Source organism: Bombina bombina, chromosome 5, assembly GCF_027579735.1.
Source record: "Bombina bombina isolate aBomBom1 chromosome 5, aBomBom1.pri, whole genome shotgun sequence".
Taxonomy (NCBI): Eukaryota; Metazoa; Chordata; class Amphibia; order Anura; family Bombinatoridae; genus Bombina; species Bombina bombina.
Genome location: NC_069503.1, coordinates 904,239,536 through 904,255,113, shown reverse-complemented (window position 1 = coordinate 904,255,113; position 15,578 = coordinate 904,239,536). Strand labels below are relative to the sequence as shown.

The following is a 15,578-nucleotide window of genomic DNA, read 5'->3' as shown; positions in this document are numbered from 1 at the left end:
ATTATCCAAAATCAACATATATCAATAAATAATTATTGTATAACTTGTATTTATTAAGTGTGAGAAGTCCATTACATAGAAGCAAGAGTTATTCATCTCCAAAGTTATGGCAACATTTTCTGTTAATATCCAATTGGATAAATCCAATATCTGATTATTTCATATAGTTATTTTTGCTTTAGTCAGATTCAGAGTTCTTCAGTTTTTGTTTGTTAAAAGGCCAGGGGTTCTAAATATCATAACAAGGACATTAGCACAATAGTATATTAGTGTTAGAAACACATTCTTTATATTTTTTCATCTTTTTTGGTAGTCTTAAATATTTTTGTAGATTTTTTAATTATTGATTAAATTATAGTTTTTAATTTACATGGAATAACACAAAAAATGTGCACAAATTATTTTGTAGCCATTATTTAAATAGGAGGCGTTACTTATTGACAGTTTCCTTTTTCAGCTAACTGTAAAAAAAACCTTTATACCACATAAGCAGCTATAAGATTTAGTCTACCTTATAGTGACATGAAACCCAAAATTTGTCTTTCATGATTCAAATAGAGAATACAATTTTAAACAACATTTCAATTTACTTATTTTAGCTAATTTGCTTCATTCTTTAGATATCCTTTGTTAAAGGAATAGCAATTCACATGAGTGAGCCAATCACATGAGGCATTTATGTGTAGCCACCAATCAGCAGCTACCCTATTTAGATATACTTCTCTAATTTGCAAAACATCACCTGCCTAAGTAAAATGGAGGTTTTTAATAAGTGAGGGAGGGCCTTTTTAGAGCTCCAGTCCCCCCTCCATAGAACAGACAGATTTCTTAAAACTCAATTTTTGAAAGATTGGAACGCGTGCAATTTTTAAGTGATCACTATATTGATTGTGGGCCAGATTACTAGTGGTGCTCTAAAGACCGATGTGCACTAAAATAAAGAGTTTTTTTTTGTGAAGAACAATGGAATGTAAAGTATACATATAAAAATTGATTGAAAATTATATTGCATGTTTTAAGGTATTTAACTGGAAAGGCACAGAAGTGAATATATATATATATATATATATATATATTTATATTTGTGTATACATGTGTATATTTGTGTTTATATGTATGTATATATGCGCATACATATTTACACATATAAACACATAGATATGTATACACACGACACATATACACATTTATACATACACAGATTTAGACATACATACATATATATATATATATATATATATATATATATATACATAATAGCCCTTTCCAGTTAAATACCTTGCTATATACCAGAATCCCTTTTAACCTTTATAAAATATTTTCATCAATATTTATTTATATAATGTAATAGTTTATTTTAATTTGCTTTTAATGTGTTTTGCAAAAATTTTTTAAACTCTTACAATGTATGCTAGGTCTCCAGTCGCACTAATACTTCTAGCGCAGTTTGTGTTTGCATTTAAGCACAACCTTTTACTTTCAATTTGTAATATGTGCTTTAGTTAGGATGGTTGAGATATCATGTCCTGTGCTAACATTAGCACGCCACTTGTAATCTAGCCCTGTAGTAGGGACAATAGCTCCAAGGCTTCATATACCAAAGATACAAAACACACTACTTATAAAAGAGTAGCATATACTCTTTTCATAAGAGTGACCTCCTTCCCCACAAGTTAGCAGGTGATCCCTACATGAGTTGCAATCTCCTGTTTACTAAATATCCTCCTCTTATCTCACTGCACAGTTAGACAGTGTAAATTCATATGTGTCATATAGATAACATTGTGCTCACCCCCGTGGAGTTATTTATGAGTCAGCACTGATTGGCTCGAATGTAAATATGTCAATAGAACCAATAAGCAGTCTGCATAGGCTTAGATACAATGTAACCACAGAGGTAAAAGGTGTATTAATATAACAGTGTAGGTAATGCAAAACTGGGGAATGGTAAATAAAGGGATTATCTTTTTTTTTTAAACAATAAAAATTTTCAAATAGACTGTCCCATTAAATACCAGGTAAACACGGAGGTAAAAAGTGTATTAATATAACACTGTTGGTAATACCAAACTGGGGAATGTGTAATAAAGGATTTATGTAATTTTTTTTAACATTTTCAAGTAGACTGTCCCTTTAATTATGCAATTTTACTGTAATTAATGGTCCTTTAAAAGTTTTTATAACTTTGTATATTTTTGTGCCCTATGATATAATTTCTATTTCAATTCCTAGAATACAAATAAATCTATATTGCTATAGCAATGTGCCAGATCTCATTTTTTTTTTTTTAAATTAAGATTAATGTTTATTGTAAGGTACTTATTTGTAAGAGTTTTTAACATGGCTATGTCATAACTTTATACATTTTTCCTTCAGGCACTGTAAACTGAACCTACATATGTCCTTGTTTTCGTTTTCTTTCTTATTTCCATATAATTTGCCCCTATTTTAAGATAATTTGTGCCCTCAAATTGTTCCCACATGGAAAAATAAAAATATATATTGCCAATATTACAGGAAAACAATTACATTTTGTAAACTGTATCTTCCATTATTGCTACAGCTGCCACAAATCTTTCAAATTTTGTTAATATACTTTGGGTCAATGTACACTTTTCATAAAATAATACTAGCGAATTTATTCTCATTGATCCAATGCAATAAACAGAGCATGATTTAAATAACTAAAGTCATTTGGATTATTAGTTGTGGCTATAAATAATTCTCCTGTATGGTAAAGACTATACTTTAGCTATATAAGAAATGATTCTGTATTACAAGAGATTAAATACAGAAGATTGATAATAAATTATTCCCCTTGTTACTGACAGCTCCATAGTAACGTATTAATTTGTTATATAGTTAAACGTATTCAAATAAAATCCAAATGCAAATGACCATTGCAAAATATTGAAATATTTACATTTATATTAATATTTACAGTTGGACACACACAAACACATTTAGCTCAACACATTTAACCTCATAATGTCACCTATGTATAAATAAAAAAATACTGAAGGAAAATGTTATCCAATTTCATAGAGTGTGGGTCTTTGTATCTATGTATCTATGTATCAATCTATGTATCTATCTATCTATCTATCTATCTATCTATCCACATCTGTCTGTCTATCTATCTATCTATCTATCTATCTATTTATCTATCATATATTATCTGTTTATATCTACACAATATATATAAATATATAAATACCTATACTTTTTACAGACCAGTGGAGCAGAGAAACGACCCGCCCCTGACATGGTAAAGAAGCCAAAAACCCCAAAGAAGAAGAAAAAGAAGGACCCAAATGAACCCCAGAAACCTGTGTCAGCCTATGCATTATTCTTCCGTGACACTCAAGCAGCCATTAAAGGCCAAAATCCAAATGCAACATTTGGAGAAGTTTCAAAAATAGTAGCTTCAATGTGGGATGGACTTGGTGAGGAACAAAAGCAGGTAAATGCACATTTGTATGTCATGCTTCCATAAAGAACTACATTTAAAAAAAATGCTAAAATGTATTGTGAGAGATGATAATAATGCATATTGTCTATGAGTTTTAATTTTAGAAAGTGACCGTATTATTCCCTGCACAGTCATGCAGTCTATTGTATTTTTAGCTTCCTAGAATTTAAGTACTTTTTCTTGGAAATGCTTTTGTGTTAGATTGAATTGTGAAGATGCCAGCTCTTTTTCTCTTTTTACTATCATCATATAATGAAATACTTAAGTCTTAAAATATCTCACACATTTTCCTTTTTCATGCTCACTGTGTTGCTATAGGACTACAACCCTTAGATTTGTGGAAATATACTATAGAGCATGGGCATACAGCTTTGTGTAACAAGAAAAAAATCCCTGCTGTATTTTTGAGATTTAATTTTTATCAAAATTCTAAACATTTTTTATTTTTTTATTTAACAGGGAACATATAGATATATTATGTATTGGTTACAATTTCTTTTTTTACCACATCATATTCCTTATACTCACACACATATAACTGTGCATCAGTCATGTTATGCATTTTATAAAATTGATATTCTAATTTAATGATGAAAGATTTTTTTATTTTTTTATGAATTGAATTACTTTAAATGTCCCTTTCTCTGCCTTGTGCATTTGTGGTAAGGTGAGCTAGTAACATAATTAATCTGATCATATTCAAACCTAGAAGGATAAATGTGTTTAACATGAAAATTCATTAAACACTGATTTTCCTACATTATGAAGTCTATCCACTTTATTCCTTCCAGCAAGTTTTTTCTTTTTTTTTATTCTATGGGCTCCATTTAAGATGTTGCGGATGCAACTTTGGAGGTCCTTTGGATACAAGCTCACCAGACCTTCCTAACATATCCACCAGCACTGAGCTGGTGGTTTGCAATCCCCCCGGACTTGTCAGACTGGGGTGATTTATAGCCGCACGTAAACGGGGACTGGTGTTGCACAAGCAGGCACTTGTGCAATGATAAATGCAAGCAGCTTAATACTGCCCGCTAGCCTTGGGCAGACAGGTTTGCTATTGTCCATCCTTGTCTGCTCAGCATTTCTTACATGAAGCCCTATGTATCTGTTTATTGTGGCTCAGTATAAAGTGTCACACTAATGGGAAGTCATCAAGTTAGGTAATCTCCAATAACCATCATGCATTTACCTCTTCTGTGCCAAGCTATGTATGATTAAATGAGAGGAGCATCCCATATTTGGAGACCTAAACACCATTAAACACCATTAAAGACAATAGGACCAAATATATGAAAGTGCGAGCGGACATGATACGATGTAGCGTATAATGTCCGCCACACATCGATAAATGCAGACAGCATACGCTGTAGGCATTTGTCATTGCACAAGCAGTTCTTGTGAACTGCTTGTGCAATGCTGCCCCTAGCAGATTCGCACCCAATCGGCCGCTAGCAGGGGGTGTCAATCAGTATTGCATAGGATCGGGCGGATTGATGTCCGCAGCCTCAGAGCAGGCAAACAAGTTAATAAGCAGCAGTCTTTAGAAACCGAGACCTAAAGTTCCATTCGGAGCTTGATAATTCGGCCCCATTATTTCAATTTTTATTTTATTTTTTGGAAGGAGGTAATCTCTTTTGTCTCAGCTTTTATACACATTCCAGACAGTAAATATCTAGATTTAACCTTGGTTGGAAACAAAACAGTTGTTGGCATATTATTACATGTATATTGTTTACATCTAAAGTATATGTAATAGTAAAGTGACAGTTCATTAGATGGAAACATAACTTCTGTAGAGCCATTACACGGGATCAGGAAACAAATATTTTGGTAAAAAGATTAAAAAAGAGAGGATTATCCAAATATATCTGTCAGAAACCCAGAGAGGAAGGTTAAAAATTAAATAAATAGATAATAGATTGATAAATAACCAAGATTGTATAAGGGATTCTAGGAAAAACGAAGGTCACTTAAAGGGGAATATGCTTTTTACACAACATAGAGAGCAATATGCAATATTATTGAAACACTTTTCTGAGTGTTATCAGCAGATTAAAATGTTAAGATGTAGTTTCAGAACTGTTAGTAATAGGGCTGCTCCCAGTATGCTTAAAACTACCCCAGCATTCATTTCTTAGTTATTTTTAGGTTTGGACCTTTCTTCTACAGGTATCCAACCATGTCTATCCAATCAACTCTTACATTAAAGAGACAATAAACACCTTACAAGATGTAAGACGCGTTGCTATAGAAAAACATATCAGCCAAGTCTAAATGTTTTTAAAACAAATTTAAATCCATTTTACTGCAATTGTTTTTCAATCCCCAATTCCCCATAATATACCTTATTTGGAGGAGTCAATCTGGCCTAGCCATGGTCATAACTGCAAAACAATTTACATTATACTAACATATATATATAGCAAGATTAGCCTTGAGAAGTTAGAAGTCATTGCCACCTACAGTTTGTAGGCAGCTTGTAACAAATTAAGTAATGCACTCAAAAACCCTGAAAAACAAATGTAGGTAGCTTAAACCAACCGTAAACACGGAGATTTAGGGAACATAGTTCAAACATCAACATAGGTAACTCCAGTGTCAAACAAAGTCAAATCTTTCATAAAAACATAAGAATCGCAACTCCTATTCAATCACATTTATTGAGATAAAATAGCACACTATACATGCTCACTTATTTGGAGGTATAGATTGATGAGTGTCCATAGTTCACAGTCCTGTGAATTATTTGCCTTGTGGGACCTTAGTTCTGTACCTTTATGTGGCTATTAGTAGTAGAAATTCCGAAGCTGGTCAGGTAAACAGTTCCTGTTATTACATGGCGTTCTGAGCCGCTTATGTCCCGGTCCACGTGATCACAACAGTGGGTTTAAAATGGGGCGAACGTCACTCCACAATTCACACCCCTATGTTTCATCCAAAACTATGGACACTCATCTGCTCAACTACAAGTAAGTAAGCATGTATTGTGTGCTCTTTTATCTCAATAAATGTGATTGAATCAGAGTTGCGCTTCTTATGTTTTTATGGCATATCAGCTGCAGTGTATATAATGTATGATAACATTTAAATGTATGCTACTTTTTGCAAATGAAATAGCTGGATTTGCTCTTTGAAACCACAGCCCGTCAAAATAGGCTTGGCTTGCTGACAGATCAGATCTAGTTATCCTATCACTCAATTGCTTCCCTTTCTTATCTCTGTCTCTGTACAATCCTTAGAAATAATAATTGAAAATTAACATTTTAGAGCTTTATCTCTTCCACCTCCCACTATGAGTGTAATTTCTTTTGCTGGCTGTGTTTACATAGTTTATCAATAGCATATACCTAGGTATAGAAACTTTCAGTATAGGTAGAGATACTACAAGCTAAGTCAGATATTTTAAATGCCAGTACAAGGCTAATGAGCTATTTGTAAACCATTTAATACATTCCCGCAAGTAAAATGGATCATTGGGAACAATTTAAAGGAGAGAAAGTTTTTGGTTAAACTGTCCCTTTAAAGCAACTTTTCTCTCCTTCTTTGTATTTTAATTATTTTTTATTGAATGTAAATGTGCTGGCTTTTTTTTTTTTTTTTTTTTTCTTTTCAGTTCTAAGTATATTGCATATTACCCAGTCAAATTTAGGAATGTGGCATTGTTTAGACCTATCAAGTAGATATGTTAAAAAAATTAATTCATCATGGAGAAAAAAAAATCTTCCAGTATTAGTTCATGGAGTTGTTTGGTTCAATGATAGTTTCAAAACTTTATTAATTTGTTAATGAAAAATGATTAACCCCTTATTTATTTTGGCAATGTTATCAGGGCAGCAGAAGAGAAGATAGACAACAGCTTTAACTTAAATAATATTAAAGCACTAGCTTGTGGTACTGCCACAAGCCAGCAGTATGATTTTTTTGGGGGGGGTTCAGAATTTTCTAGAACAGAAATGTAACTTACTTCCTTATTGGCTGATACAGGAATCAGTCAATGGACAAGGATATAGCTAGATTGCTTCCTAATACCGTAAAACTTTTTAAATTTTAAGCATTTCCTGTTTACAGAAAAAAGGCTTTCCCACCTGCAGACAAATCTTTCCCTCCTTAAGGCCCTGATATTCAAAGAACCCGTCAGTCTGTTGATGTTTTCTAAAAAAGGGGGCGAACCCGAAAAGTGCCAGCAAGTGACGTTGTATCTCCCATAGGATATAATGGGGAGCACTACGTCAGCTAAACATCGCCAGCATTGCCACTTGTCACCACTTTCACTGGGTGGGTCGGTGGGATGCAAAATCAGTCATTTTATTTATTCCTCTAAATCTGGATATGCATCTATTATCTAGATACTACTCATTTGTATTTTTAATACAAATGTTAATGACAAGTGTAAAAAAAGCTCATATGTATATACAACAGAAATAATAACATTAAAGCAAATGATCTGAACATATGTAGCATATGTAGCAGTAGAGAGTATTTTCACCCAATAAGAGTGGGGTGTGAGGCCATTGCATTTCAGTGTGCAGATTTTTAGTATCTTGCATGCATATTGATGTGTTTTATTGATGTGTTTTAAAATTCAGGGATAAGAAAAAATGAAAGAATAAAATTCATTAAACATAGATCTGGACTCATTTTTCTCTCTCTCTTATCAACGCTGCCCCTTAGCTATCTTTTCAGAAGCTATGGTATCATTTCAGGAATATTTTATTGTTTCATTAATTTGCAAAATACCAGGAAGCTTTTCATTTTTCTTTGATTCCCTGTATGTACTTTGTAAGTCCATATTGAAATGAGAATTTATTGAACAGATGGTCTTTCATTTTATAACAGATTATCTGATGAATAAATAGCTAAATTCCACACATATATATCTATACGTACATATATATATATATAAAGAAGCATGGAGAGAAACAGCACACACCATCAAATAAACACCCTGGTGCTCTGCTATATAAAGTGTACAGTCAATCTCAAGAAACCTCACGCTCAGCAAACTGCGTCTCAAGGTTCCCAAAGCAGGCAATTCAAGCAGGGAATTTGTAACCAAACTGGAGGCCTCTATTGAAAAAGGTTCCAGTGGGAGCCAAAACGTCTGGACCAGGCTATCTGTTGATGTATTAAAAGCTGTTTGGTTACAAATTCCCTGCTTGAATTGCCTGCTTTGGGAACCTTGAGACACAGTTTGCTGAGCGTGAGGTTTCTTGAGATTGACTATATAAATATATATACACACACACACATATATATATATATATATATATATATATATATTTCATTTTTGGATGAATGTACATTCATAACGAAATTCAAATTTTCGTTCTCGAATGAATGCACCCACAAAATTTAAAGAAAACAAAAAAATACAAATTAAATTTGTCAGTATTTTCTCGTTTCCTTTAAATTGATTTTTAAGACTTTATACTTACCCTAACATGCTCTGGAGAGTGTGCTAACCCGATGCTCTTCTTCCCAGGTCTCTGACCATATTAACAGGATGCTTAGTGCTCTCGGCTGAACTGCTAAGCCTCCTGTTAGTGTGGCCAGGTATGGGATCTCATGTTCATGTTTATTTTTGATGGGAAGAGAGTAAGATGAGTAGCAGTTAGGGTTCAAGTGTTTTGGAGTTGTAACAGTTATGTTTAATGGTTTATAGAACTGGTATGTGATGAAGATGAAGCGCTAGGGAATTTGGCGGCACTATACAAATAATTGATAATAATTATTATCATGATGGGATAAGACAACTGGTTTCAGACACCAGTCATCATTTACCCCCAGTATTTATTGACCCACACATATGGGCAGAGTTATCAGTGTCTGCATGGGCAAGGTTCCCAAGTAGTGAACCTGGGATTAAAAAATCAATCTTACAAAAGCATGGCTTGCCAGTCACTGTGGTAAAATAAATCCAGGGTGAATTTAATCTGCCATCTCTGAGGTGATGGATAGGGTTTAGGAAACTGCTGCTTCATAAATATAATTTCCAAGCTTGCATGAGTGCTGTCCTTTGATAAATCTGGTCTGTTTATTATGACTCAGTCTCCAAAATGTAGTGACTATGAGGAATATACTCTTTATAGTGGACTGATTATGTGGACTTACATAAGATCTAACCCAAATTTTGTAAATGTTTATGTGTTTCTTCAGGCATAATGTAAGGCTACTTGACCTCCCACATCTGCTCTTACTTTAACAGATTAGTAGAAACTAAAACATAATCAAACTCTGAGGGCAGATATAATTCAGTCCATTTGAAGATATTTTGTTTGGGGCTCTGATTTTCTAGTATCTAGTAATATTGTTAACTAACCAAATATTGCAGATTTTAGGATTTTTTTTCTTTAAAAACTATTCTAAACCAGAAGTGTCAGAAATTAGTATTAATTCAATATTTTGAAAACAAACTACAAATTGAAAACAAGAAAAAAACAAGTAACCAGCAAAGTCTAGTCAATGGGGTTCATTTATCATTGTGCGGATGGACATGATTCGCTATAGCGAACCATGTCCGACTCATATCGATAAATGCTGAAAGGATACGCTGTCGGCATTTATCATTGCACCAGCAGTTCGTTAAATTGCTGGTGCAAAGCCGCTAGCAGGTGGTGTCAATCAGCCCGATCATACGCAATCAGGCAGATTGCTATACATCACCTCAGAAGCGGCGTATAAGTTAAGGAGCAGTGGCCCTTGTTAAATAGACCCCATAGTCTACATGCAATTTAATACAATGCATACATGTTAATCTATGGTTAATAAAAGGTTAGTAGTTTACTTTATTATAAACATTAAAATGTGGTAAAACATTTTGACATTGAATTTAAAGTAACTTGCAAATACATGAGGAGAGTATAAATTAAGGATGCAAATATAGCTCAGGGTTAAGTTTTGACTTCCAAATATTAACGGTTATGTAAAAAAACAAATCTTTGTAGAGTTCATTTACATATTCCAGACAGTAAGAAGGTCTGCTTTTTGTCAGATTTCCTGAACATTTAAAGTTTCCAGTGCTAGGGATTCTTGGTAGGGGCATTCAAATGAACTTTGCAATAATGGTAATCACTTTTAAAATTGTATAATTTAAACCATAAGGTAGCAGCTCATGTGTATGTGGTTGATCAAAGATAAGTAACATATTTTTCTGTAAAATAAATTAATAATAAATATACCTTTAGTTTTGTTTTCAGATTTTGTTGGTAACAATAATACATTCATTTTTAATTAAGAGCAACAAAAATTATGGTATATATCCCCACTTGATTTTCTCCAGAGATATTCTGTACAGGGAGTGCAGAATTATTAGGCAAATGAGTATTTTGACCACATCATCCTCTTTATGCATGTTGTCTTACTCCAAGCTGTATAGGCGCGAAAGCCTACTACCAATTAAGCATATTAGGTGATGTGCATCTCTGTAATGAGAAGGGGTGTGGTCTAATGACATCAACACCCTATATCAGGTGTGCATAATTATTAGGCAACTTCCTTTCCTTTGGCAAAATGGGTCAAAAGAAGGACTTGACAGGCTCAGAAAAGTCAAAAATAGTGAGATATCTTGCAGAGGGATGCAGCACTCTTAAAATTGCAAAGCTTCTGAAGCGTGATCATCGAACAATCAAGGGTTTCATTCAAAATAGTCAACAGGGTCGCAAGAAGCGTGTGGAAAAACCAAGGCGCAAAATAACTGCCCATGAACTGAGAAAAGTCAAGCGTGCAGCTGCCAAGATGCCACTTGCCACCAGTTTGGCCATATTTCAGAGCTGCAACATCACTGGAGTGCCCAAAAGCACAAGGTGTGCAATACTCAGAGACATGGCCAAAGTAAGAAAGGCTGAAAGACGACCACCACTGAACAAGACACACAAGCTGAAACGTCAAGACTGGGCCAAGAAATATCTCAAGACTGATTTTTCTAAGGTTTTATGGACTGATGAAATGAGAGTGAGTCTTGATGGGCCAGATGGATGGGCCCGTGGCTGGATTGGTAAAGGGCAGAGAGCTCCAGTCCGACTCAGACGCCAGCAAGGTGGAGGTGGAGTACTGGTTTGGGCTGGTATCATCAAAGATGAGCTTGTGGGGCCTTTTCGGGTTGAGGATGGAGTCAAGCTCAACTCCCAGTCCTACTGCCAGTTTCTGGAAGACACCTTCTTCAAGCAGTGGTACAGGAAGAAGTCTGCATCCTTCAAGAAAAACATGATTTTCATGCAGGACAATGCTCCATCACACGCGTCCAAGTACTCCACAGCGTGGCTGGCAAGAAAGGGTATAAAAGAAGAAAATCTAATGACATGGCCTCCTTGTTCACCTGATCTGAACCCCATTGAGAACCTGTGGTCCATCATCAAATGTGAGATTTACAAGGAGGGAAAACAGTACACCTCTCTGAACAGTGTCTGGGAGGCTGTGGTTGCTGCTGCACACAATGTTGATGGTGAACAGATCAAAACACTGACAGAATCCATGGATGGCAGGCTTTTGAGTGTCCTTGCAAAGAAAGGTGGCTATATTGGTCACTGATTTGTTTTTGTTTTGTTTTTGAACGTCAGAAATGTATATTTGTGAATGTTGAGATGTTATATTGGTTTCACTGGTAAAAATAAATAATTGAAATGGGTATATATTTGTTTTTTGTTAAGTTGCCTAATAATTATGCACAGTAATAGTCACCTGCACACACAGATATCCCCCTAAAATAGCTAGAACTAAAAACAAACTAAAAACTACTTCCAAAACTATTTAGCTTTGATATTAATGAGTTTTTTGGGTTCATTGAGAACATGGTTGTTGTTCAATAATAAAATTAATCCTCAAAAATACAACTTGCCTAATAATTCTTCACTCCCTGTATACATTGTTAATAATGCACAGAGAACTCTGGTATAAGATATGCAAATTATATATACAGGGAACTTAACAAAAAACAAATATATACCCATTTCAATTATTTATTTTTACCAGTGAAACCAATATAACATCTCAACATTCACAAATATACATTTCTGACATTCAAAAACAAAACAAAAACAAATCAGTGACCAATATAGCCACCTTTCTTTGCAAGGACACTCAAAAGCCTGCCATCCATGGATTCTGTCAGTGTTTTGATCTGTTCACCATCAACATTGCGTGCAGCAGCAACCACAGCCTCCCAAACACTGTTCAGAGAGGTGTACTGTTTTCCCTCCTTGTAAATCTCACATTTGATGATGGACCACAGGTTCTCAATGGGGTTCAGATCAGGTGAACAAGGAGGCCATGTCATTAGATTTTCTTCTTTTATACCATTTCTTGCCAGACACGCTGTGGAGTACTTGGACGCGTGTGATGGAGCATTGTCCTGCATGAAAATCATGTTTTTCTTGAAGAATGCAGACTTCTTCCTGTACCACTGCTTGAAGAAGGTGTCTTCCAGAAACAGGCAGTAGGACTGGGAGTTGAGCTTGACTCCATCCTCAACCCGAAAAGGCCCCACAAGCTCATCTTTGATGATACCAGCCCAAACCAGTACTCCACCTCCACCTTGCTGGCGTCTGAGTCGGACTGGAGCTCTCTGCCCTTTACCAATCCAGCCACAGGCCCATCCATCTGGCCCATCAAGACTCAATCTCATTTCATCAGTCCATAAAACCTTAGAAAAATCAGTCTTGAGATATTTCTTGGCCCAGTCTTGACGTTTCAGCTTGTGTGTCTTGTTCAGTGGTGGTCGTCTTTCAGCCTTTCTTACCTTGGCCATGTCTCTGAGTATTGCACACCTTGTGCTTTTGGGCACTCCAGTGATGTTGCAGCTCTGAAATATGGCCAAACTGGTGGCAAGTGGCATCTTGGCAGCTGCACGCTTGACTTTTCTCAGTTCATGGGCAGTTATTTCTTGCCTTGGTTTTTCCACACGCTTCTTGCGACCCTGTTGACTATTTTGAATGAAACGCTTGATTGTTCGATGATCACGCTTCAGAAGCTTTGCAATTTTAAGAGTGCTGCATCCCTCTGCAAGATATCTCACTATTTTTTACTTTTCTGAGCCTGTCAAGTCCTTCTTTTGACCCATTTTGCCAAAGGAAAGGAAGTTGCCTAATAATTATGCACACCTGATATAGGATGTTGATGTCATTAGACCACACCCCTTCTCATTACAGAGATGCACATCACCTAATATGCTTAATTGGTAGTAGGCTTTCAAGCCTATACAGCTTGGAGTAAGACAACATGCATAAAGAGGATGATGTGGTCAAAATACTCATTTGCCTAATAATTCTGCACTCCCTGTACAAAATCTCATGCTTTTTGCTTCCAGTACTGTGTTTAACCAAAGAAATCCTCTCTTGAGGTGGGTGCAGCAAAAACAAAACCTCTTCTGGACAACCTTCTCGACTAATAACAAAATCTTATTCTTGCATTCTAGGACAAACATCATTATAGTATGAAACTCAAATTCACTTAACTTTGGAAGAATGTGGTTGAAACACAGCCTTGTTGGCCTCCCAAGCCTCTATAACCTCTCCAATCTCTCCAATCAGTTATTTTGTTGAGTATTTTTTACTTCAAAATGGAAATGTATGTAAGCTTTAGCAAATGGGCTTAATAAAATTATAGAACAAACTATTATAATGGAGAAACAGTAGTGATTGTTATTAAATATACTCTTTGAGAATCTAAGCATTTACCTTCCTCTCTGAATTCATTAAGAAAACCACTGCTAGAAAATGTAGATGTTATGATGTTGTCAGTTTAATTCCACTTCTCTTTGCCTTACCAAAAAGGTAGTGCCCTTCAAAGATTTAAACTATCTTTAGAAAATAGGCTTTAAATAGTGGTTTTAAAACAGAGTTAACTTTTATTGAATTTTTCAACGGTGCAACAAATGATACAAAAAATTACTTTTGTCCATACAGAAGTAAACAGAAAAATTTGAGAGCCTTTATCTCAATAAATCTCAAAATGTAAGTGTTGGTTTACAGAAGCAGTCAGCGGTTAGAAAGAAATGGCAATAGAATATTTTGATGGATGACAGCTTTAGGAAGAATGCATATAAGGGTATCCTGAAATGTGTTTACTAGGGCAGTTGGTCTTAAACATAAGTATCAGAATTTAGGTAGGTAGGAGATAGACTTTTTTACTTTTATTAGTTAAAAGAATTGGAATTGTTGGACAGAGAAGTATAGAGAGATTCACAGAACAGGGGCAGCAAGAGAGATATTGGGGCCGATTTCTGAAAGTGCGAGCGGACATGATACAATATAGCGTATCATGTCCGCCGCACATTGTTAATACCGACAGCATACGCTGTCGGCATTTATCATTGCACAAGCAGTTCATGTGAACTGCTTGTGCAATGCCGCCCTCTGCAGATTTATGGCCAATCGGCTGCTAGCAGGGGGTGTCAATCGGCCCGATCATATATAGGTTCAGGAGGATTGATGTCCACAGTCTCATAGGAGGCGGACAAGTTATAGAGCAGCGGTCTTTAGACTCGCGCGGAAACAGGGGTATCAAGCTCCATTCGGAACTTGATAATTCGGCCCCATGGTGTATTATTAAAGATGTGTTAAACAGTAAATACAAGTTAGACATAATGATGTATTCCAAGCAAAGATTAGACTTAGAATAATATGTAGATTTCTTTTTACAATTATATTAGTTGTTTAAGTATAGAAAATATAAGTGTAAATGTTTAGCTTCTACAAAATACTTTTTACTTCCTATAAAGTAGTGGACACCACTATGTTTGAACTAGTTTTCTATTTAAACAAGACTGTGTGGAAAACTTTTTAGATAATCCTATGTTTCACATAGCCTTGTTTGTACAGACTCTTTTATTTCCTGATTTCTATCTGTTACTAATTTTCATCAGAAGGAAACATACAAAGGGGAAAAAAAGTAAAAAAATCGGAGTACCCATTATTTAATAGATAGTAGCATTTGGAAAACCAATAATTTTCATAGTTAAATTACAGTAAAAGAGGACAAAATGAATATTGAAAGCATAATGCAAAGTATTTTAACTACACATAATTAAACATGTTATATTACAATCTCATACTGTTTAATATTCCTTTCAGGTTATTTCAGGGACTGAGAGACAAAGTTCAGAGCAGAC

General features: G+C 35.0%; 1 protein-coding gene across 1 annotated transcript in view; it reads left to right on the top strand.

Annotated features, from left to right (window-relative positions):
* TOX (thymocyte selection associated high mobility group box) overlaps nt 1–15,578 on the top strand; it is a 505,432-nt gene that overhangs the window by 406,369 nt on the left and 83,485 nt on the right. The window contains exon 5 of the mRNA XM_053715064.1: nt 3,233–3,463. Within this exon, the coding sequence (XP_053571039.1) occupies nt 3,233–3,463 (231 nt within the window). The remainder of the gene's footprint in view (nt 1–3,232; nt 3,464–15,578) is intronic.